The following is a 21,305-nucleotide window of genomic DNA, read 5'->3' as shown; positions in this document are numbered from 1 at the left end:
AAAATTCAAGTGTTTAATTTGTTAAAGCTTTTGCAAATCTACCAAATGGTTGTATGGAGGTGTTACCCATACAGGGCTCACATACAAAATGAGCATTATACCACCTCAGATAATGCCTGCTTGAAGGAAGAGATTCCATATTAAAAAGTATATTCAAATGCCATCTATGACTGGCCTTTATACAGTTAAGCAAAAGTAGCATTCGGTTCCTGAGGAGAGCAGGTGGAGAGATGCTCTGGTAAAGCTGCTGAAGAAGAAAGAGTGGTTCAGTCAGTGAGACCTGAAAAAGCCCCATCTCCTGAATCAAATTTCTTTCCATAAGGGTTGCTTTAGTAGCAGTTCTTGCTCATACAGTTCTGTAAGAGCAATAAATAGAATATAAATGTTCTGTAAATAGAATTGTCAGAGCAAATTCCTGGTCGTGGGAACAGCACTGTTAACATTTAGTCCTAGTGCTGCAATGAAAGATGAAAACCCCTGATACTCTGTGGAGCTTGTTATTGAGATATAATTTCCCTAATCCTGTTAAGATGAAGAAAAAAAACCACAAATGAATGAGATAGGAATGACTTGAATCATTATATTCTTCAGGATTTGTGAACTTCTGAAGATGTCATCAGAAACTGCTTTGGTATGAATATAGGCAAACATCAAAGTGACTGCATTATCATTTATTTCCACGTATTGTTAAAACCTTCAAGCTTCATTGAAAGACTATGACAAAACTGATGATTTCTGCTTCTGAAGTACATGATAGTTTTCTTGGGCAATAAAAGATTTCTGGCCCATAAGGATCATGAAGGGCAAGCAGAACAGATAGGCTTGGATGCAGACATTTTATTTCAAGGGAAAAACAGATTTTTTCAAGAGAGAACAGCTGGATGAATGGTCCATTAATAAAACCTGTAATATGATAATTTTGTTCTATAGGGCTAATAATCACATTCTAGATAATTTTTAATTATACAAAGCATGCATTTATGAAAAGGTCACAAGAAAAATGTAGATACTTTATAAATATCATGGATTCTAGTTGTTTATGGGTTTAATAAGTTTTTCTCTCCCAAAGTTCAAGACATGGCATTAAAGGAACAAATATTATTCTGGGCCGGTTTTGAGAGCTGTATTTAACATTGCTTATACTGACTGATCAGTGACATTGGCACAGTCTGATACAAGAAAAATTATGTGCTTTTCAGAGTAATTTACTTTAGAGAGATGTCACAGTCTGGTCCTTAGATTAAATGAATGGGCATTAGCTGTGCTTCTGCATATTGTCTTCCAGCTTTGTTTCAGCTAAGAGGAAACCAGAGGATGTGTTTAAGACCACTCCACATGACGAACCAAAGCACAGCCAGTCAGAGGAGGGGGAGAGTTGCTTTCAATTTTAGTTGCTCTATATCTAAAGAAATATGCTGTTGCAGATATAACCCGTGACAAGAAATAGGTTAGGGGCTTTTTGCTCTAAAAATGTTCAGGTGCACATAGCATGACAAATCTGAGGAATGATGTCTATCTGCTGGACATAAATTGCTGAAGCAGAGCAGCAATTAAGGTATTGTCTCTGGTGGAATATTTTAAGCTTTACCTTATTCCTTTGTTTTCAAGGACATGGCATTTTATTTAGCTGAGCTGGACATCAGTCACTAATAGCTTGTTAGGACTTGCTCCAAATGTTTAAGAAAGTGCAAAGCCTTCTGGAACTGTAGCTACCAAGGGACTTCCACATCATGTTACCTGCTTTGATGAAAACAGAGTGAAATTATTCTGTGATAGTTGTTCACACCATGATTAGAAACACCTGAAATGCTGGCATACATTCTGAGTCCTTGGGTTTGTCCAGATTGAAACTAGAAGTTTAAAAAGTCTGAGTGATTGACTCCATCAGATCACACCCCATATTCAATATAATAAACATAAAAAATTCAAATATTTAAATTTTGTTAAAGAGATGGAGAATGCAACCTTGTGTAGAAAGTTTTGTAACATAAAGTGTAGCTCTCTCTATTGCCAGATAGAAGTGAGTAGTATTTCAAATAATATTAATATTTCTAATCTTTTGGTAGATCAGAGGAACCTGAGACGATTTAAAGGATCACTCTTTGGACTTGAATACTTGCAACTATTTTCAAGGTATGTAAATTTACTTTTCAGAGGGAGCACCATAATGGGTGAGTATTTATACTGCAGGTGTAATGTTAGCACCAAATTCAGCAAAGAGATCCAAAATAATCTCTCCCCACTCTGAAATGCACCTCTGGCATCTCAGATTTTGAAGGAAAGACATCTTGTGCAGGGATACACATTTCCTCAGCTGACAGACCATCTCTGTGATGAACTCCTCTTCAATCTGGGAGCAAGAATCTCTGTAGTGTCATGTTTTTGTCTCTTTACTTCTATGCACTTGCTGCACTTTGACTGCATTTTAGAAAAGCAGTGTGGTGGTTTTCTTTTCTTTTCTTTTCTTTTCTTTTCTTTTCTTTTCTTTTCTTTTCTTTTCTTTTCTTTTCTTTTCTTTTCTTTTCTTTTCTTTTCTTTTCTTTTCTTTTCTTTTCTTTTCTTTTCTTTTCTTTTCTTTTCTTTTCTTTTCTTTTCTTTTCTTTTCTTTTCTTTTCTTTTCTTTTCTTTTCTTTTCTTTTCTTTTCTTTTCTTTTCTTTTCTTTTCTTTTCTTTTCTTTTCTTTTCTTTTCTTTTCTTTTCTTTTCTTTTCTTTTCTTTTCTTTTCTTTTCTTTTCTTTTCTTTTCTTTTCTTTTCTTTTCTTTTCTTTTCTTTTCTTTTCTTTTCTTTTCTTTTCTTTTCTTTTCTTTTCTTTTCTTTTCTTTTCTTTTCTTTTCTTTTCTTTTCTTTTCTTTTCTTTTCTTTTCTTTTCTTTTCTTTTCTTTTCTTTTCTTTTCTTTTCTTTTCTTTTCTTTTCTTTTCTTTTCTTTTCTTTTCTTTTCTTTTCTTTTCTTTTCTTTTCTTTTCTTTTCTTTTCTTTTCTTTTCTTTTCTTTTCTTTTCTTTTCTTTTCTTTTCTTTTCTTTTCTTTTCTTTTCTTTTCTTTTCTTTTCTTTTCTTTTCTTTTCTTTTCTTTTCTTTTCTTTTCTTTTCTTTTCTTTTCTTTTCTTTTCTTTTCTTTTCTTTTCTTTTCTTTTCTTTTCTTTTCTTTTCTTTTCTTTTCTTTTCTTTTCTTTTCTTTTCTTTTCTTTTCTTTTCTTTTCTTTTCTTTTCTTTTCTTTTCTTTTCTTTTCTTTTCTTTTCTTTTCTTTTCTTTTCTTTTCTTTTCTTTTCTTTTCTTTTCTTTTCTTTTCTTTTCTTTTCTTTTCTTTTCTTTTCTTTTCTTTTCTTTTCTTTTCTTTTCTTTTCTTTTCTTTTCTTTTCTTTTCTTTTCTTTTCTTTTCTTTTCTTTTCTTTTCTTTTCTTTTCTTTTCTTTTCTTTTCTTTTCTTTTCTTTTCTTTTCTTTTCTTTTCTTTTCTTTTCTTTTCTTTTCTTTTCTTTTCTTTTCTTTTCTTTTCTTTTCTTTTCTTTTCTTTTCTTTTCTTTTCTTTTCTTTTCTTTTCTTTTCTTTTCTTTTCTTTTCTTTTCTTTTCTTTTCTTTTCTTTTCTTTTCTTTTCTTTTCTTTTCTTTTCTTTTCTTTTCTTTTCTTTTCTTTTCTTTTCTTTTCTTTTCTTTTCTTTTCTTTTCTTTTCTTTTCTTTTCTTTTCTTTTCTTTTCTTTTCTTTTCTTTTCTTTTCTTTTCTTTTCTTTTCTTTTCTTTTCTTTTCTTTTCTTTTCTTTTCTTTTCTTTTCTTTTCTTTTCTTTTCTTTTCTTTTCTTTTCTTTTCTTTTCTTTTCTTTTCTTTTCTTTTCTTTTCTTTTCTTTTCTTTTCTTTTCTTTTCTCCCTGGCTACAGCATCCTTCCCATCTGACAGTCACAGAGCTGTCTTAAGGAGGAAGAATTGTTCTGTGGAAATCCCTCCTGGGTGCTTTGTCACACTCGGTGACTCAAGCTCTGTGTGGATCGCGAAGAGGGAGTTGTGCTGTTCTTTGTGGGATGGTACACTCTTATTTTTCCTAAAAGAATTACAGCTGCCTAAAAGAAATCATTAACGTACATGAAGTTATTCAAATTTTCATGTAGAAGGGCAGACTTAACTATTTGAGCAGTTGGGTTTTTTTCACCAAAAAAAACCTGATTCAAACTTGTTACTTAACAGAGGTAGGAAAAGATGCCCTTCCCCTTATTTCAGTCCAGGCTGAGCATTTGAAGTCAGTAGCAGAGCTGATGAGATAGTTGAGTTGTGGGGACAGGAATGTAGTTCCCGCCTCTGCACATGGTTATGACAACACTCAGCTCTCAGAAGCCAAGGGTACAGAATATTCTGAATTTTTCCTGAGCAGCTACTTCTTCTTCCCTTTGTACTGAGTAATTTAATATGACATATTTACTGGCTCAGTAACAGCAGTGGGAGTTGTTTACTTTCCCATTCCGTACAAACATTTTCAAGATGAAAAATTAAAATGTTTAATTTCAAAATTGCCACAACAAAATGTTTCCACTCATTCAAATTTTTATCTTCAACATCTTTTAGCTTACTGAACAAGGTTCATTAACCTGATATGCTGTTAAAAATTCTGAATACTTTACCAAATACTCGGCTGCTACAGTAACCAGGCTCACTCCCATACATTTTCAGTTCAGAACACATTAGGGAAGTCACACTGAAACAGAATCTGAAAGCAGTTCCACTGTATTTGCACTCTGAGGGAGGAGTCTTTGTGCTTATCTGTTTTCCATGTGCACAGGACAGTATTTTCATGCTATTAAAAATATTATGTATTGCTGATGTAATCAGACAGGTTTGAACATGACCTACAGTTGGATGAAAATGGGTTTAAGAATTGCTTTGTGTGAGGGGCAGGTTTATGGCAACAGGAGTGTCACAGCAGAATTGCTTTAAGCAGAAAATAAAAAGGAATGTAGGAGATTTTTATCTTGAGCTGACTTCTGCATTTTTTTCTGGGTTTGAGGTTAGTATTGCAAATTCTGCTACAAAATAAGATGTCATGAAGTAATATTTCTGAGCTTGTCTTCTCTTCCCTATTTTGATAAGTACTCATCATTTGGATTGGGAACAGTATATGCCAGGCTAAAGCAGGAAGTGCCTCATGTGACCCATACATCTGCAATTTACAGGTGATCCTGGGTTTCATGGACATGAGCTATGAGATGAAACTAGAAATGATAGCCCAGACAGTGCAGACATTGCATGCCCTTAAATGTGACAGGTTTTAAATAAAGAAAAAATCTGACAGCAGATTTAAAACCCAGAAATTGTGGAGCTTAGTTCAATTAGAGGCAGATTTCAAACAGTATTTAGAGCCTTAAATTTATCTGGGCTTATGGAAGCATTTGACAGATGCCAGTGCAATTCACTTTGGAACATCTTGAAGGTCTATTGCATGCCAGCAAAAATCATGAACCTCATCAAAGTTTTATGCCAAGGTTCTGCTTGAACAGTTAAAGTAAATGGGAACTTGCATAAATGGGCTAATGAAACTCTCCTGTCAACCATACACTCATGCAAAATCCCACTGTAAGAAACTGACTTTATTACAATAAAAAAGAGCAGTTAATATTATATTAAACAAGTATGGAAAACCAGAAAACACTGTACCAGAATACTAAAAGGATACTGTCAGCTCTAGCCTTCCAAATTACTAGACAAAAGCTTTGAGGACTGTCCCTCCCTACAAAAAAAAAGACAAAGATACCGCCAATATAATATCCTCCAAAAATGGACCTACTGAGCAACTGCTCCCGCTGTATCACAGTAGGAGATAATGACATCCAGACAATGGCATCTCACTAACTCACAGGAGGATGCCAAGCAAGGGCAGACACCTGAAGCAAAGAATGTCATCAAGTACCAACGCAGTACCTGGCCTTCAGCATCTTAAACAAATTTTCATCACCAATAGCCTAGACCTTAAGTGTCCTAGGTTGTCCCTACATCCAGGAAGAGTGTGCTTCATAATGTATCATGTACTTTTCTCTCCCATCTCTGGGGACCTGCTGGAGGGCACCAATCATCCCTATCTGTTGGCAGTTCCAGAGTTCCTCACAGTGGGAACTCAGCGGTGTGCAGATGTAGTGGCACCCAAATCTTTACTCCTCCAAATGCATTCAGGATATGACCATGGAGTTGCCATGAAGAGAAGACCATACTACAGACCAAAGTGTGGCTCTCAGAACATGCCTCCAAGTCCTCTGTTCAAATGCAGGTGTTGGGAACACACTGATGGCAGAAGCACGTGTCTAAATGACCTTGAAAGCAAATGCTTCAGTAAAGATCTAGGAACTGGACAGATTAACTGTACAAAGAACACCGAGACTAAAAGGAAATAGCAATAAGTGACTCAGAAAAAAAGTAAAGAAGTGTACTGTAACTGTATCACAGATAAAGACACAGCAGCTGCTAGAAAAGGAATGGATGGGACAAATAGACACTACATTGGCACACAGCATGCAATTCTTAATCCAAACAGCCAGCCAGAGACTAAAGTTTTGTAGATTACTCCAGATAACTGGAGAACCTAAGGTTTGTGTCCAGCATTTTTCTTGCTCTGATTGTTCTGCAAGCTTTAGTTCATAAGAATGGACAAGTTATTCTTTTCTTGTCCACACCAAAGGTTGTCTCAGCCACAGTAAATATTTTTATTTTCTCAGTACAAGGAGAAAAGGAGTTCCTGGCCAAGGAGTTCTCTTGGCCAGAAGCTGCAAAGACTCTTGCTGACTCTTTTTCCCATCCAACAATGCTGCCCTTGCATTGTTGCATTGCCCTACAAGTTTTCTCAAACCACCCAGCTCTCCCTCCCCCCACCATCTCCCACTCACACGCAGAGACACCTGCCTGTGTAGGACCATGCTCAGCAAAATTTGTATCTCCAAGTGCTTTGAAATTCCTGACTTGCCTTTGCCTTTCATGCAAAAATAGTGATTGGTGGTTAAAGAGTACTATTTGCCTTCTGACTTTCACGGAAGAATTTAATGGCTTCTCATAATCACTTTATATAAAGTAGTGGTGCCCAACAGCTTCAGAAAGTTGTAACACAGACTGCAATAGCAGATAGAGTTGACCTTGTCTGAGATGTAAGGATATCTGATAGTGCAGAATTTCACTACTATTCATCTGTCTAAACATGCAGATAGGTATCAGGTGGGATCTACAAAAATGCTGGCACCTATATTACTTTACAAAGCTACCCCTGAGGACCTGATTCAAAGCCATTGTAGTCACAGAGAAAGTACTATTGACTTTATTAGGATTCAGTTGAGATTAATGTTGCACACTTCTTTGCTGCCCTTTGCCGTCTCCGTTCCTGTGATTTGAATTGTTCCCTCAAGGCATTGCAAAAAAAGGGATGGAAATGTTAACAGCAATGCATGGGAAGTTGAATACTTGTCCTTCTCCTTTTGACAGTATCTGTTTAATACAAAAAGAAAAATACTGTTTTAAAACTTAGAATTGTTCTATTCATACCATTTAAGTGCTGTTACATCTTTTAAAAATATCTAAACCAATAGTGAAATATTTCAACTTGTTGGAAAAGGAATAAACATGTATACCGCTTACTTGCAACCTCAATAACTGGAGTGGGGTGACTGAAAATCTTTCCCATGTTCCTGCAGCAAACATCATGTCCGTGGAAATCATGTGCAAGTATTTGATTTCCTCAACACTGCAGAATATATAAAACCTGCCTTCAGTAATTATTTCCCAATATATCAAAATGCCTGATGTCAAGAAGTTTATGTCAAAATCTCCTTTTCTAGCTGTCCTAGGCACCAAACCAAATACATTAATTAAAACCTAACTGTTTTAATTAATTCCCCCTGAATAAATAAGGGGACAAGTTTTTTGTTGGGTTGGCTTTTGGTTTTGTGTTGTAGTGTGCTTTTATACTTTGTAATAGTTTTGATTTTGTATCCCCTTATTCTCCTCAGATGATGTACCCCCTTTTTGTACCCCCTTCCTCTACCTGTGTAACCATTCTCCTGTGTTGAGATCATCCCCCAAATCCCCGCCCTGGCTCTCTGTCAGTCACTCAGCATCCCATCCCCTCTATCTAGAGCTTTTGGTCAAAGCCGTCGAGTGATTTGCCCGAAGCCAGGGGTCAGCCCCCCAAGGATGATGTTATACGCTATCCCATATTCTGGCCGGGGTTCACTGGGAGGCACCCAGAGAGACGGAGACAGCTTTGCTTTGTAATTTTTTTTAATTGATTTTTTGATTGGATTTTTTTAAGGGTATGTGACTGGAAAATGTCTGAATTGGGCAGAGAAAAAAAGATTAAAAGGAAGACAGTATGAAAAACTAAGAAACAGGAGCCAGTTACTTTATAATTTTGTAGTGTTGGAGAGAGAAGGATGATAAATTGAAAGCAAGTGTAGAGGCGCATGACTGGTCTGCAAAGGAGAAGACATGATGTTGGACTTAAAAAGCTTAAACGGGTTGGTTAAAGAGGAATACTGTGTACAGAACTGCTCGGTATCAGACATAATGTCTGCCCCAAGCTCATTGCTATGAAATCTTACCCACAATGTCACTAATGTGATTGAAGACTTATTTCCAGCATCATCTCTGCAGAAACTCTAATCAGAACATGCTAGTGATGTTGTGATACTTGGTTTTCTACTTTCAGCTGGAAAGGTAATCTGCCTTTTCCTCATATATTTAAGAAAAAAATAGAGTTTCCATTGTGGAAATATCTAATTTTCTTTCAGTGATAGATCTACGAGGTTATTAAATTACTCAAAAATAGATATGTCAGCTTTTCTAAAGCTTTCACCATTATCAAGATCATTTAGCAGTCACCCCTAAGAGTGAATAGAAGTTTTTACATTTTTTGGTTTGCTCTTTGACATATGTTATGACAAAATGATGACTTCCTCTATATACAATGATTGTAGGGATTTTAAGTGTTGAGAATGGTTTCAATACCATGACTGGATTTGCCTCTGGTAATTGAAAAATAAATCCTGCTCTTCCAGAGCAGATGAACTCTGTACAACCTCTCCAGAAGCTATGATCTGCCTGAGGAAATCAGATGCAGAAGGGATTCACTCACAGCTCTGGCAGTTTTGGAAAGCATACAGCAGGTATTCTGTGGAGTCAGAATTAAAGTCTTCTTTTTTAAGGAAGTATTTGAACACAAGATTTTCCAGAGCAAAGTTCAAGTGGAGAAGTGCAATTGAGGCACTCAGATCAAGGTGCTGCAGAGATACAGGTAGGGAGGCTCACACCCAGGCCAGGTTACTGGGAGACAGAAACAACATGGTCAGGCTGGTGAGAGCAGGACAGCCCTAAGTTCTGCAGGAAGGTATTTTCCATAGAGTTCACTAAAGTCCCAGTTCTAACCCCCACTAATTTCCTTCAAGGCTGAGAAGGTGTTGTAAAGGAAAAGATGCTGACGGGCATGAGACCTAATCAGGCAGTAGGTGGAGGGCCTCTAGGTACTGTCTCCATTAGGATGTAAATCCTTCAACTTTTTTAAATGTGAGAAAATTGCATTTAATCAATACATAGGCTGAAGACCTTTCCTGGTGACATTCTTTGCACTTAATGTGCCAATTTCAGTCCAGTATCAAAATCTAAAGTTTCTCAAAACTGCTAAAATCCTCTTTAAAAGTCATGATTTTAGGATCATTCTTTCTTTAGCTGTCCCATGGCCTGACTTGAAGTCAAAGTTTGTTGATTCTACTTTTTACATACTAAAATAAGGTATTAATCCTGTAGTACAGATCAAGCAGTGTGCTCATAGTCTGTATTAAAGTGACCAAGGTGAAATTTGATTGCACTCTGATCATTTACTTCAGGGCAAACACCTTCACGTGAATAGAACATGTAGAAAGTGTTGGCATTAGCTGTTAAAAACCTTCAAATCCTCTCCAGTAGGTTAAAAATTGGCCTGAAGGAGAAGCTTAAATGATGAAAATGTTTTGAATTTCTCTACACTGATAATTCAATATTTATTCACACTAACAGCTGGATCACATGCAGCAACAGATCTGAAACATAATGCAATTCTCTAGCACAGGTATTCCACTGTGACACATAACCATGAAAATGAAAAATTACTCAAACCACTTATATAATTAAGAAAAAAATTGTAAATATGAATTTGTGCTGAAGGAGATAACTGTTTATTTGTTGAAATGAGAAAGAAATGCTGGCAGCTAATACAGTGATTTTATTTGAGTTAGATGAAGAAATGTGTCTGGATATGCAATACAGGTGTGTGTCATCACCCTCACTGTAGACTGACATGAAGTGTTTCCTGGATGTGCTTTTATTTAATGCATATTCACACAAAATATCTCATACTGGATAGCTAGCACGAGTTATTTTGTCATCTAATAATGAGAATATTGACATTTGAGATCAATGTTGAGTCAGCTTGTTTGCTCTGCAGTTCCCTCATAATATACAAAGTGAAAGTGAAATAAGGGAGGAGAAAAACAAAATGTGTTATGAAAAATAACAAGTAAAATCGTTATGTCCAAGTGATGGGTGGGCAGGTATGTGGTGATGGGCAGACCAGAATGTGAGGATTCAGGAAGAACTAACTGTCTCAAAAATACTCTTCCTCAAGAATTTAATACATCAATCTCAGATTCCAATCTTCCGAACATAGAATAGAATGGCTTATGTTGGAAGAAGCCTTGTAGATAAAATAGCTCCAACCCCTGCCATGGACAGGGACACCTTCCACTAGACCAAGTTCCTCAGGGTCTCATCCAATCTGGCCTTGAACACTTCCAGGGATGAGGCAACCACAACTTCTCTGGGCAGCCTGTTCCCATGTCTCAGCACCCTCACAGAAAGGATTTCTTCCTATCATCTAACCTAAACCTACCCTCTTTCACTTTGAAGACACTGTCCCTTGTCCTCCTTGAAGAGGAACTTGTAAGAAGTTTCTCTTCATCTTTCTTGTAGGCTCCCTTCAGGGCCTCAAAGGTCACAATTAGGTCATCCCAAAGCCTTCTCTTCTCCAGGCTGAAAAATACCAGTTATTTCAGCATTTCCTCATAGGAGAGGCACTCCATCCCTCTGATTGTCTTGGTGGCCTCCTCTGGACTTGCTCTAACAGGTCCACATCCTTACTGTGCTGGGGATCCCAGAGCTGGATGCAGTGCTCTGGGTGGGGTCTCACCAGAGTGGAGCAGAGGGGCAGAATCCCTGCCCTCACCCTGCTGGCCACGCTGCTTTGGATACAGCACAGGGGGTGTTTGGTTTTCTGGGCTGAAAGTCTGTAACATCAGCATGGGGGGTAGTGGGTTAGAGAGAGAGACCACTCACCCCAGTGTTCACGTGGCAACAGGGAGAGTTTATCCTCAAGCCCTTCCTTAAAAAGGGCATTGGAAAAGCCTGGTCTGGATATTTCCATTGGTCTGATATCTATGCCCCTTCAGGTTCTGGCCAGTGAAATATCCGCAGCCTTGGGAGAGATGTGATTGGGCAAAGCCCCTGTCAGTCAGCCCAGGGGCTGGTTAGTTTGCCAAGTGATGTGTGACAACACGAGTCTGCATGGCCAGGTCATGTCAAGGCTGGCTCATCCACCAGCACCCCCAAGTCCTTCTTGGCAGGGCTGCTCTTCATCTGTTTATTCCCCATCCTGTGTTGGTACTGGGAGTTGCCCTGACCCAGGTGCAGCATCTTGCACTTGGTCTTACTAAACACAAGATATTTCCATGGGCCCATTTCTTGAGCCTGCCCAGGTCCTTCTGGATGAATTGTGTTTTCAGGAGCATCAACTGCACTACTCAACTGCTGCTGACATCTGAAAATTTGCCAAGGGTGCACCCAATCCCTTCATCTCATTCTCCAGTTTGTAGTGTTTCATTCAGCCAACATGCATTTGCCGTTCATTTACACTACAAGAAAGTTTCATATTCTGAAAAACAGTTGCATTGTACTACAGTGCAACAGCTACTGTGCTCTGCTGTAGGAATGACAACTTATTGCCATGGAGAAACAAGACACAGAGGGAGAGGGAGAGAAGGAGAGAGAAGTTATAAATTATTTTAGTTATCAGGAATTTATTATCAGGAATTTATAAATTAATACAATTTTAGACTAATTTTCCCCTGAACAATATTCAGTATATAACAAATCACAAAAGATCAGAGTTAAGAATACTTAGAGGAAGACTCAGAAATTAGAGGGAAAAAACCCTAAAAATTCACAAGGCAATGAGGTATTAAGTTCTCTTTGTGTGCTATCCTGATTAGTTTATCTTTCATTTGAGTGGTCTTTGCTTCTGGAGAATTTCCCTTGTCCTTCAGTCACTGTCTTTGGTCATCCTTCTCAAGCTTACACTTAGTGAAATGTCAACTCTACCTCCAGACCAAGAGGACTAGTTAGGAGGATTGCCAATGAGGCTTAGGCTCTCTTATGCCAAGTTTGCCTTTAAAGTCCTGTCTGAGCCCTCTGCCCTGTAGCAGAATCAGAAAAAAAAATGTGTAAGTAGGTATGAGAACATGACTGAGCTTTTATTTTTCTTTTTGAAAAGAAGAACTGCCCTATCCAAGAGAATGAAACATTTTTTCATTATACATTGGTAATCACTCATTGTGTGTAAAATTACTAATGCAAAAATTTTTAAGAACATTGCCAGACTGGAATTGTCAATTAATTCTTTTTGTTCCTAACAATGGAATACAGCTTTGAGAAATTATGTTTATTTTGTGCTCTTAGGTTCCTCTTTCTTTGGATCTAATTGCCAACCTTTACAAAACTTTGAGTTATCCTTCAAAGTTCAGTGTGTCCCTCTCCCAGAGATCACTGGGCTGAGTCAACATGCAAAATACCAAATCTAGCCATGGCCTGTTACAATTTCTTTAAGGAAGTAGCAATTGATGCAGAACATTCTTTTGTCATCACAATGGGTGTTTTTACTACATCAGATGCTTTGATGTCCATGTGACATGGTTATTTAAGACCAACTTGTTGCACATGTAATCCTGGAGCAGCAGTCACCTTGCCTTACTGAAAGTATTCTCAATGCAAACACCTACAGAGTTAATGGAGAAAAATCCTAAATTTGGATTGCAATTAAAATAATTGCACCTTGCATCCCTCTTAAACTCCTGCATTAAGGTGAGATATTCATAAAATGTCTCGGTGATCTCACCTCTGAAGGGAGAATGACACATAGACTTGTTAATGCAGCTGTAGAAGTCCACTTTTAAATTGGCCAAAAATCCATAGTTCCTCCTCCTAACTGCCCTCACACCAGATCACAAGCTATACCATCACAAAACCCTGATATACAGAAACCTCAGAACTCTTCAGTAGTTTGTAATTTGGACACAGCTATACCAACCAGGTAAGCAAGATCCAAGCTCTGCCAGAGAGAAGTGCCCAAGTGAGGGGGCACAGCTGTGGCAGCTGACCTGAACTGCCCATAGTGATATCTTGTGCCATAGAATTTCAAGCCTAGTATATAAACTGGTGGCATAACACAGAAGATGGGTTGTGCATCAGTAAGCAGGTGGTGAGCTATTAATTGTGCTTCACTTGTCATTCATGGGTTTTCTTTCTCCCCCTCTGTCTCTCTCTTCCTTTTTTCTTACTATTTTTTGTTGTTGCAATATTGTATTTTACTTCATTTCAACTACTGAACTGTCCTTATCTCAACCAGAAAGTGCTAGATTTCTTTTCTGATTCATCTTCCCCATCCCACCAGGGTGGAGGGAAAAGTGGGTGAGTGATTGTGTGGTGCTTAGTTGCCAGTTGGGGTTAAACCACAACATCCTCCCAAGTCACCCAGCCTTGCTTTCACTGGCCATACTCTTTCTTTTATCTGCTTTAGCTCCAGAGAAAAATCCCTGGTCAGCCAAGCCAGCCTTCTGCCTCACCAGTTTGACTTCCAGCATTTTGGAATTATGGAATTATTTGGAATGCTCCCCTGCTCTGAGAAGGGGGTGTCTAAATTTTGACCACAATGGTAGATCCCAGCATCTTCAAAACCATTTTCTCAAGGGGCCTTACAAACTACTTCCCTAAGCAGTCTGAAGTCTACTCTTCTCACATTCAGAATTTTCCTGGCTATTTTTCTCCTGTAACTAGGTATTTTAAATTCAACTGCTTCATGATCCGAAATGTCCACCAATCACCAATTCACACATGAGACCTTCTTGTTAGCAAGCAACAAATCAAGGAGGATACCTTTCCCAGTCACCTCCCTTAATTTTTACTTATTGCTACTCATCTCATATCCATCCTCTGCATGCTTCTCAATGGAAGAGGAAAAAATACCTCTCCTCTCAACTTCAGAAAGGCTAAGTGACCTGGAGTTCCTGGCCTTGTCAGTCAGGCTGAGAAAGAGGATCTGCTCCAAATAGATGTTTTGTGGGGAAGCAGGGGGAGATGGTGTGGGAGTAACTGTGGGATAGAGGTTCCTGTTTCAAGTATTACCTTATGGACAGAGACACATTACAGTTCATGTTATATTTAGACATACAGATTGTTTTGGCTTACAAACAAAACCACCAGAAATACACATTATTAAAATATAACTCTAAAACTCTATAATAAAACTCTAAAATAAAACTCTAAAACTCCCTTTTTAACGAGGCCCACATCTTTTTCCTACTTTTGTATTTAATCAATAAAAATGTTGTGAAAAATTGAGAAAAACCCTTCTTATCTGTTATATTATTAAATAAAGTTTCTTTTCTTGTGTTTCTTTGTTTTTCTGTCTTGTTGCCAAAAGAAAAGATCAGCCAGAACACTTAGGTAAGGAAATGGAAGTGGCATCTGAAATAAAGAAGTTTAAAGCACTTAACAATGACAACATCAGCCAGAGATGTCAACGAGACTAGTTGCCAGAAAAGAACTTTGATCAAGAGGGGAGAAGCTGCCCAGACTGCTGCAGACAGAAGCACTCAGCAAGGTGAAAATGTGCTGCTTCTCGAAAAACAGACATAATCACATCAAGCAGAGAACCTGCCTGTGTCATACTCAGAGGTTTAGGCTGCCATTACAAAAGGTTTCACTTGAAATACTCTCATGTGTTCAATGAGTCTGTACTGTGAAACAGAGTGGGGAACAAGCACAAGTGTTTATTTTTCTTCACTTCTTCAGGATGTCCCTAAAGCCAGACCCATTCCTATCTCAAGTGTTTAGTAGTGTCCCATCAGCTGCTGTGGAAGAGGGACCTGCCTGGGGAACAAGGAGATGAAGAAGAGCTTAAGGCTTCTCTGGAGAACCACAGTTAAAGAAACAGTGGGAATAATGCTTTCCTTGCGTGACTTCATCTTACATGCTTTTCACTTGCAAATTCTGTTTAGATTTTCTTCTGGGGACAAGTGGTATTCTTCAGGCTCCAGGCCTGGCTAGAGCAGCTAACACCCAAGATACAGAAAGGGTGGTCACTCCAGGATTGGGTGGAAAAGGTCCTCAAACTGATACTACAACATTAGAGAGGAGCCCTAAAGTCTTCAGGGAGGAGCCAGCTCAGCCAAAAGCCCAGGAGGCAGATGAAAGGCAAAGTGAGAAATCTATTTGGAGATTAGCAGTAAATGCATCTGAACCGGCTATGCATTAGTGTAGCCACATTTTCCTCTTTTCTTAGCACCTTTTCCAATTTCTCTCTTTTTCTTTTCCCTTCCTTTCTTTGTATAGTCTCTGGATTTTCCCCATCTGCCTTGTGCCTATTCCTCTGCCTCTCTGCTGCCCTGCTCCCCCTCCTTGCTTTCACAAAGCAGCCTGCAAGCTCTACAGAACCTGATCTCACATACCTTCCCATTTTAGAACCTGCCCTTCCAGTGCAGAGATCAGTGCAAAGCAAAGTACATGACAACTAAATATTTGTTCTGGCAACATTTTCTATTCAATTTTGTATTACTGGATTTCAAAGTAATAGTGCCTTTCATCTTGGGGTATATACGTCAAAGAGGTATAACTTCCAGGCTTTGACAGTTTCTGCAGATGAAGTTCAGGATCTTTTATTTGGGGTCATTTGATCTTGTGCTTCATAACAATATTGACAGGGAGAGTAGAGCTAAACAGTTTCTTGGAGAAGCTTGTTGTAAGCCAGAGAATTGCTCGTAGCTATGGCATTTTTCAGGCACTGCCAGAAGTAGGGCTGAGACTGAGGATTAGTTGGCCATTCCAGGACTGAACTTCTGCACAGCCTCTTCCTCAGACGGACATAGCGGGACTTCTGCAAAACCTTCTCAAGAAATATCAAGATAATGACATCCATTTTTTCATCCAGAAGCCGCTGATGAGCCATATAAAATGTTGTCTTGAAGCGGCCACTTTTAATGTACCTGTTGGTCAGCACAAATATGGTCTTTTTGCTCAGCTGAATGCTCTGGGAAAGGTTGTCAAAGACTGGCTGTCCTGGGAGCCAGTCCCTTCCTTCCAGGCATAAATTGAACTGCCTGGCTTTTTGGTTTTCCAGCCTTTCAACCAGCTCTTGCAGCACCCACTCGTTCACAGCTGGGTCTTCACTGTCGTAGGCAATAAAGGCATCGTAGCAAGCAGCAGGCGAAGGCAAGCGCCGATAGCCCTTCAGCCGGGCAGTGCAGTAATGGTAGCTGTACCACACATCCCAGAAGTAGAGGTGGCTCATCACTGTGAACACCATTAAGGCAAGGATGGCTGAAGATGACAGAGCATACAGAATAAAATATGATGTGTTCAGCTCACAGGTGTAGAGATCCAAGAAAACCACGCTCCTTCCCTTATGTGCCCCTGGGCCAGCACAGGTGACATCAGTGGCCAGAAGAGGAATGGTCACCTGCGTCTGATTGATCCACCAGACAAACCACACAGCCTCACAGTTACACTTAAAAGGATTGCCATGCAAAAGCAGCATCTTCAGGTTGTTAATGACATTTTCAGGGAAGCTAGATTTCTTAATTATCTCAATCTTGTTTGAGCTGAGGTCCAAGTATCTCAGTTTAAAAGCACCTCTGAGAAAATATTTAGTCAACCTATGAATGCGATTGTTTCGGAGGATCAGTTCTTGGAGAGATGAAGTGCAATTGGACAGTTCTCGGGGAACATTAGTCAGAAGGTTATTGCTCAGGTCCAGAGTCACTAGGTTCTTCAGAGAGGGGAGGTTTCCCCAGATAAAACTCTTCAGTCGATTATTGGTTAAGTTGAGGATCTTGAGACTGGGAGGCATTTCTTCAAAAACATCAGGAGGCAAAAAAGTGAGTGAGTTGAAGGAAATATCCAGTTCTTCCAGGCTGGTCAGATTCTTGAAGAAGGACAAGTATCTAGCATTGCCATCCATCCATAAAGCATCTAAACGATTTCCTCTGAATTCTAAAATTCGAAGAGATTGACTTTCCATTCCCGTATCAATAGTGGTAGAAATGTCATTGTCATTCATCATCAGCTTCCTCAAATGGACTAGGTTTTTCAGAAAACTAAGCACATGAGTAACACCTTCTGCCAGAAAATAATGCTGGTTATTGCTCAGATCTAGAATTTCTAAAAGTTTTAGTTCTTTGAAAGCAGTTTGGTATAGCAAATCAACCCTGTTGTTAGAAAAATCCAGATATTTCAATTCAGACAAGTAAGAGAATTCACTTCCATTTAAAGTTTGACTTATTGCATTATCTGACAAGTTGAGACATTTGAGGGAGCGAAGTCCTTGGAAGTCTGAGGGGTTAACAAAAAATACATTGTTTCTGCTTAAATCCAGAGTTTTTCCGTAGGCCAACTTTACAGCTAAATTCTGTTTTTTGTCTCACACTGACCAAGAATGGATGTGCAGGTAGGATTAGAAGTTTGAAGAGGCATACACTGGTATTTCCTTTCTTTTTTGTTTCCCCCTGAGGACACAGCATTTTATGCATGTAAAGAACGTCATGAGACTAATGAGTGTCTAGCCTAGCCAAATGGCCCATGATATCCCAGCATTTTCCTGTGTCCATCTTTTATTCCAAAGCAATGTACCCCAGGGTCAAGAACATTAACCAAGGCAAGTGCCCATGGAGCATAGCAGAGATCTGATAGGGAAGCCATAGAGACTCCTTGCAGTGCAAGACATTTTGCTCCATCACATGGGTACCCTTTACTGTACATCTGACGATACACACCACCATAGACCATGAAGTGCTGGTGGTCACCAGCCATGGACACAGAACCTGCAGTCAGAGAGGGCAAGTCAGAGAGGGCAGCCACTGCACACCAAAGTCCACCTTTAAAACAAGGAAGTTGTAGGAATGAGGCCTACAGTCATGAGATATGCTGTTATATATGTGGTAAAGGGATTTCCATGAGATCTGAGGGTGAGGGATTACACTGGGCATGATGGTGTGCTGAAGTGTGATATGTTATCAGGCAGAAATGGGTAACCCTTTTACCCTCAGTGAGCCAGGTAGAAGAGGAAGTGATGCTAAAGTTTCACAATTCTGTACTTTCCTTGTGGAAGACCTAAAGTCTTTGCAATTGCTTTGTTGCTCTTGATATCCCTCATTTACATATAAGTGGCTTCTCTCTGTCCCCCATTAAAGACGGCAGTAACAGAACATTTGATCACAGTCTTGCTTCCGCTTCTCCCAAAAGTATAAACTGGCATTTGAAATCTTTATTGGCAGAGTTTGAGAATACAGCCATTTCACGGACTAGTCAATGGAGTTATTTCTCTCTCTTCACAAAACTTAAGGGATGCTTATTTTGGTAAGATTTACACTGGGAGCACTTACATAGCACTGTACATTTGTATGTTGCAAGTCTAGTGTATTTATCAATTATCCAATAAATTGCATTGTTGGTGAATCTGTGTTCTTGGAAGTTCTTATTGAACTAAACCAGACTTGCAGTGACAAATCAGTAATACTCACAAAACTGGTGAGTCTGTTCAGGAATGAGATGAGGCTTGTAGTGTAAATCAGACTATTGCATCTGGCAACCTGACCAGACTTAGTAGTACTTAGTTGGCTCAAATCAGAAATTAAGCCCAAACACACCCAGCCCCTCTGATTTCTGTGGACTAGCTGGAAGGCAATGGAGGTTATTTTATGCCAAATTGCTGCATACTTAATGCAACAGGAGGAAAAGCTAATTAGATTCAACCTTTAAAGTTGTGATAAACCAAAATAAACACTGTCCAAGCATTAGAGGATGACATGGGCAAGGCATGATTGCAGTCTAGATTGAAGACACAAACTTTCTACATGAACTTGAATGCAGCCATCGCACGCAGACCCTTAATTTTAGGTGCTTACCCAAGTTTCTCACTTTATTGTCATTCACCTAGGCTGCTTGGCACTGAAGATGGAGAGAGCTCTGGCTTACTACACACCAATCAGAGAGTAACACTGCACATTTAGGTGCCTGGAACCAGGTGCAAAGAATCTGGGGTTTGAAAGTCTTCATGAATATGTTTGTATGTTTCTCATGTAGTTCAGGTTTTTTTAGGGACCTAAGTGTGGTTGCAGAGCCAACCTAGCTCTTTGTGCTTCACTTCTTTGTATATTCTTCCCTTTCCTGATTATCTTTTTAATGCATTTGCTATTTGAACTGTAAAGAGTTACATTCTGGTGCTGTATCTGGCTATTTACATGTGTGAAACCTCACATCCATTATAGCACCAGAACAAACAAAAAGTCTTCTAAATAAGAGGAAAAAGCAATGCTGTCTTGTGCAATGTCTTTGCAATGAGAGGCTTGCTTAATAGTACAGCTAGAGCATGGGAGCTGTTCTTTTCTCTGTGATCTATGCTTGGCTGTATAAGAAGTTGGAAAAGAACTAATATACTGGTCTTAACTGGCATGTGCATAAACTCATAATGATTTAGGGTGTTCTTCAAATATTCAGCAACAGTACAGCTATATGTTTCTGAAGGAAGGTTTTCTGCTGGGGTTCCATATATTTGTTCATGGGGGAAAGGCTAGAGGAACACCTCAGAAGTTACAGCAAGTAGAAAATATATTACACTCATTCTGAAGTACAGGAATACAGATAAATCCTTTACTTTCATAATTTTCTGCAGCTTCTAACCATAACAGTAAACTGAACCATTTGGAAAACAGAGAAGAAGAATATTTTCTTGAAAATCTTCCACAACAGTTCCAGTCAAAAAGGTCTAAGAGCAAATTTAAAATAAAAGTTTAAACATACCATATTCTTTGCGCTTCCAGGTGTGACTGATTAGATTCTGGAAGAAATCACAAACTGGAGCAGAAGAGAACAGCATCAAAGTGGTTTCCAGTGGTTCAGCTGAGGTGTAGGGGAGAATGTAACATGACATAACCCACTCAAGACAACATTAATCTACACTGTATCTTCTTTCTTTTCATCTGAGCACCAAAGGAACACAACTTCAAAATCCTCAATGAGAGAGTATGAGATTAATCAGCTAGAAGACAAAGGCATTAGGAAAGGGTAATACTCATGTGATCAACAAAGATTGCAGAAGCTCAAGTTCCTTTTTTTTTTTTTCCTTTTTCAAATGTAAGCTGCATGAAGGGAGACAAAAATTGTTAATTGACAAGGAAGTTTAGTAATTTTTATAATTATTGTTAATATAATTAATTATTATATTTATTTCTGCAGTTACTAGCTTCAAGGATTCAGATATTTCTAAGAATCACTTGTGCGCTAATATGAGCAGACAAATCTCTTAAGCGGAAAACTTCATGTAGAAGTCTGGAAAAAATGTCTGTTAAGTGAAGGGAACTTGGGGAAGGGAACCAAAACCAAGACAAAAAGGATAAGAGCATAGGTAACTGAACACAAAGAAGTGAGAACTGTGTGGAAGAGTGTGCACAAGTTGGATTGTGAATTATTTCTTCGAGTAACCGGGCACATACCTGGTACATGTCACTGGAATAGGAGATGCTTAGTGTCCACTTTGCTTGCATGAAGGTTTTCTAAAACACAACGTCCAGGCCCCCAACCCTGTAATTTTTGACAGGTGCTCCCTCACAGTCTATAACTACAAACTGTGGAAATTTTAATAGATCTACCAACACTTAGCAGTTTCTTTTGCTCTCAGGTTGATATTTTTGTTCGTTTGTTTTAATATTAGGAACTTGTTGTCAGCCAGCTAAGAGCTCAAGGAGTTTCCATTCTATGTATAATGAAACTGCAGCTTTAGCTGAGTACTAGTAAAATGCAGACCTCTTCTTATCTTTATTTAGTTTTTACCTATGAAATGTGGAAAGAAAAATACAGCAGTAATTCACTTCAGAGATCAAGGCAGGGTAAAGGGAGGGGAGCTTTCAGAAATCCAGGACTTCTGAACTGTAACTTGAGTTTTAGAGGCACAGGGAGTTACTAGTTTACTGATTTTAAAAGTTCCGTTTCCCTC

General features: G+C 38.7%; 1 protein-coding gene across 1 annotated transcript; it reads right to left on the bottom strand.

Moving 5' to 3' along the window:
• Positions 1-14,354: 14,354 nt before the first annotated feature.
• On the bottom strand, positions 14,355-20,856 carry LOC121356163 (toll-like receptor 7). Its single transcript, XM_041472294.1, has 2 exons — positions 20,806-20,856; positions 14,355-17,723 (listed from the first exon to the last, which is right to left on the bottom strand). The coding sequence occupies exons 1-2, from the start codon at positions 20,854-20,856 to the stop codon at positions 16,032-16,034; spliced, it is 1,743 nt and encodes a 580-aa protein (XP_041328228.1). The 3' UTR covers positions 14,355-16,031.
• Between the last annotated feature and the right edge of the window lie 449 nt (positions 20,857-21,305).

This window comes from Pyrgilauda ruficollis, unplaced genomic scaffold, assembly GCF_017590135.1.
Source record: "Pyrgilauda ruficollis isolate IOZ18807 unplaced genomic scaffold, ASM1759013v1 scaffold29, whole genome shotgun sequence".
Classification (NCBI taxonomy): domain Eukaryota; kingdom Metazoa; phylum Chordata; class Aves; order Passeriformes; family Passeridae; genus Pyrgilauda; species Pyrgilauda ruficollis.
Note: the sequence above shows the minus strand (reverse complement) of the source record. Positions and strands in the feature narration are given on the sequence as shown.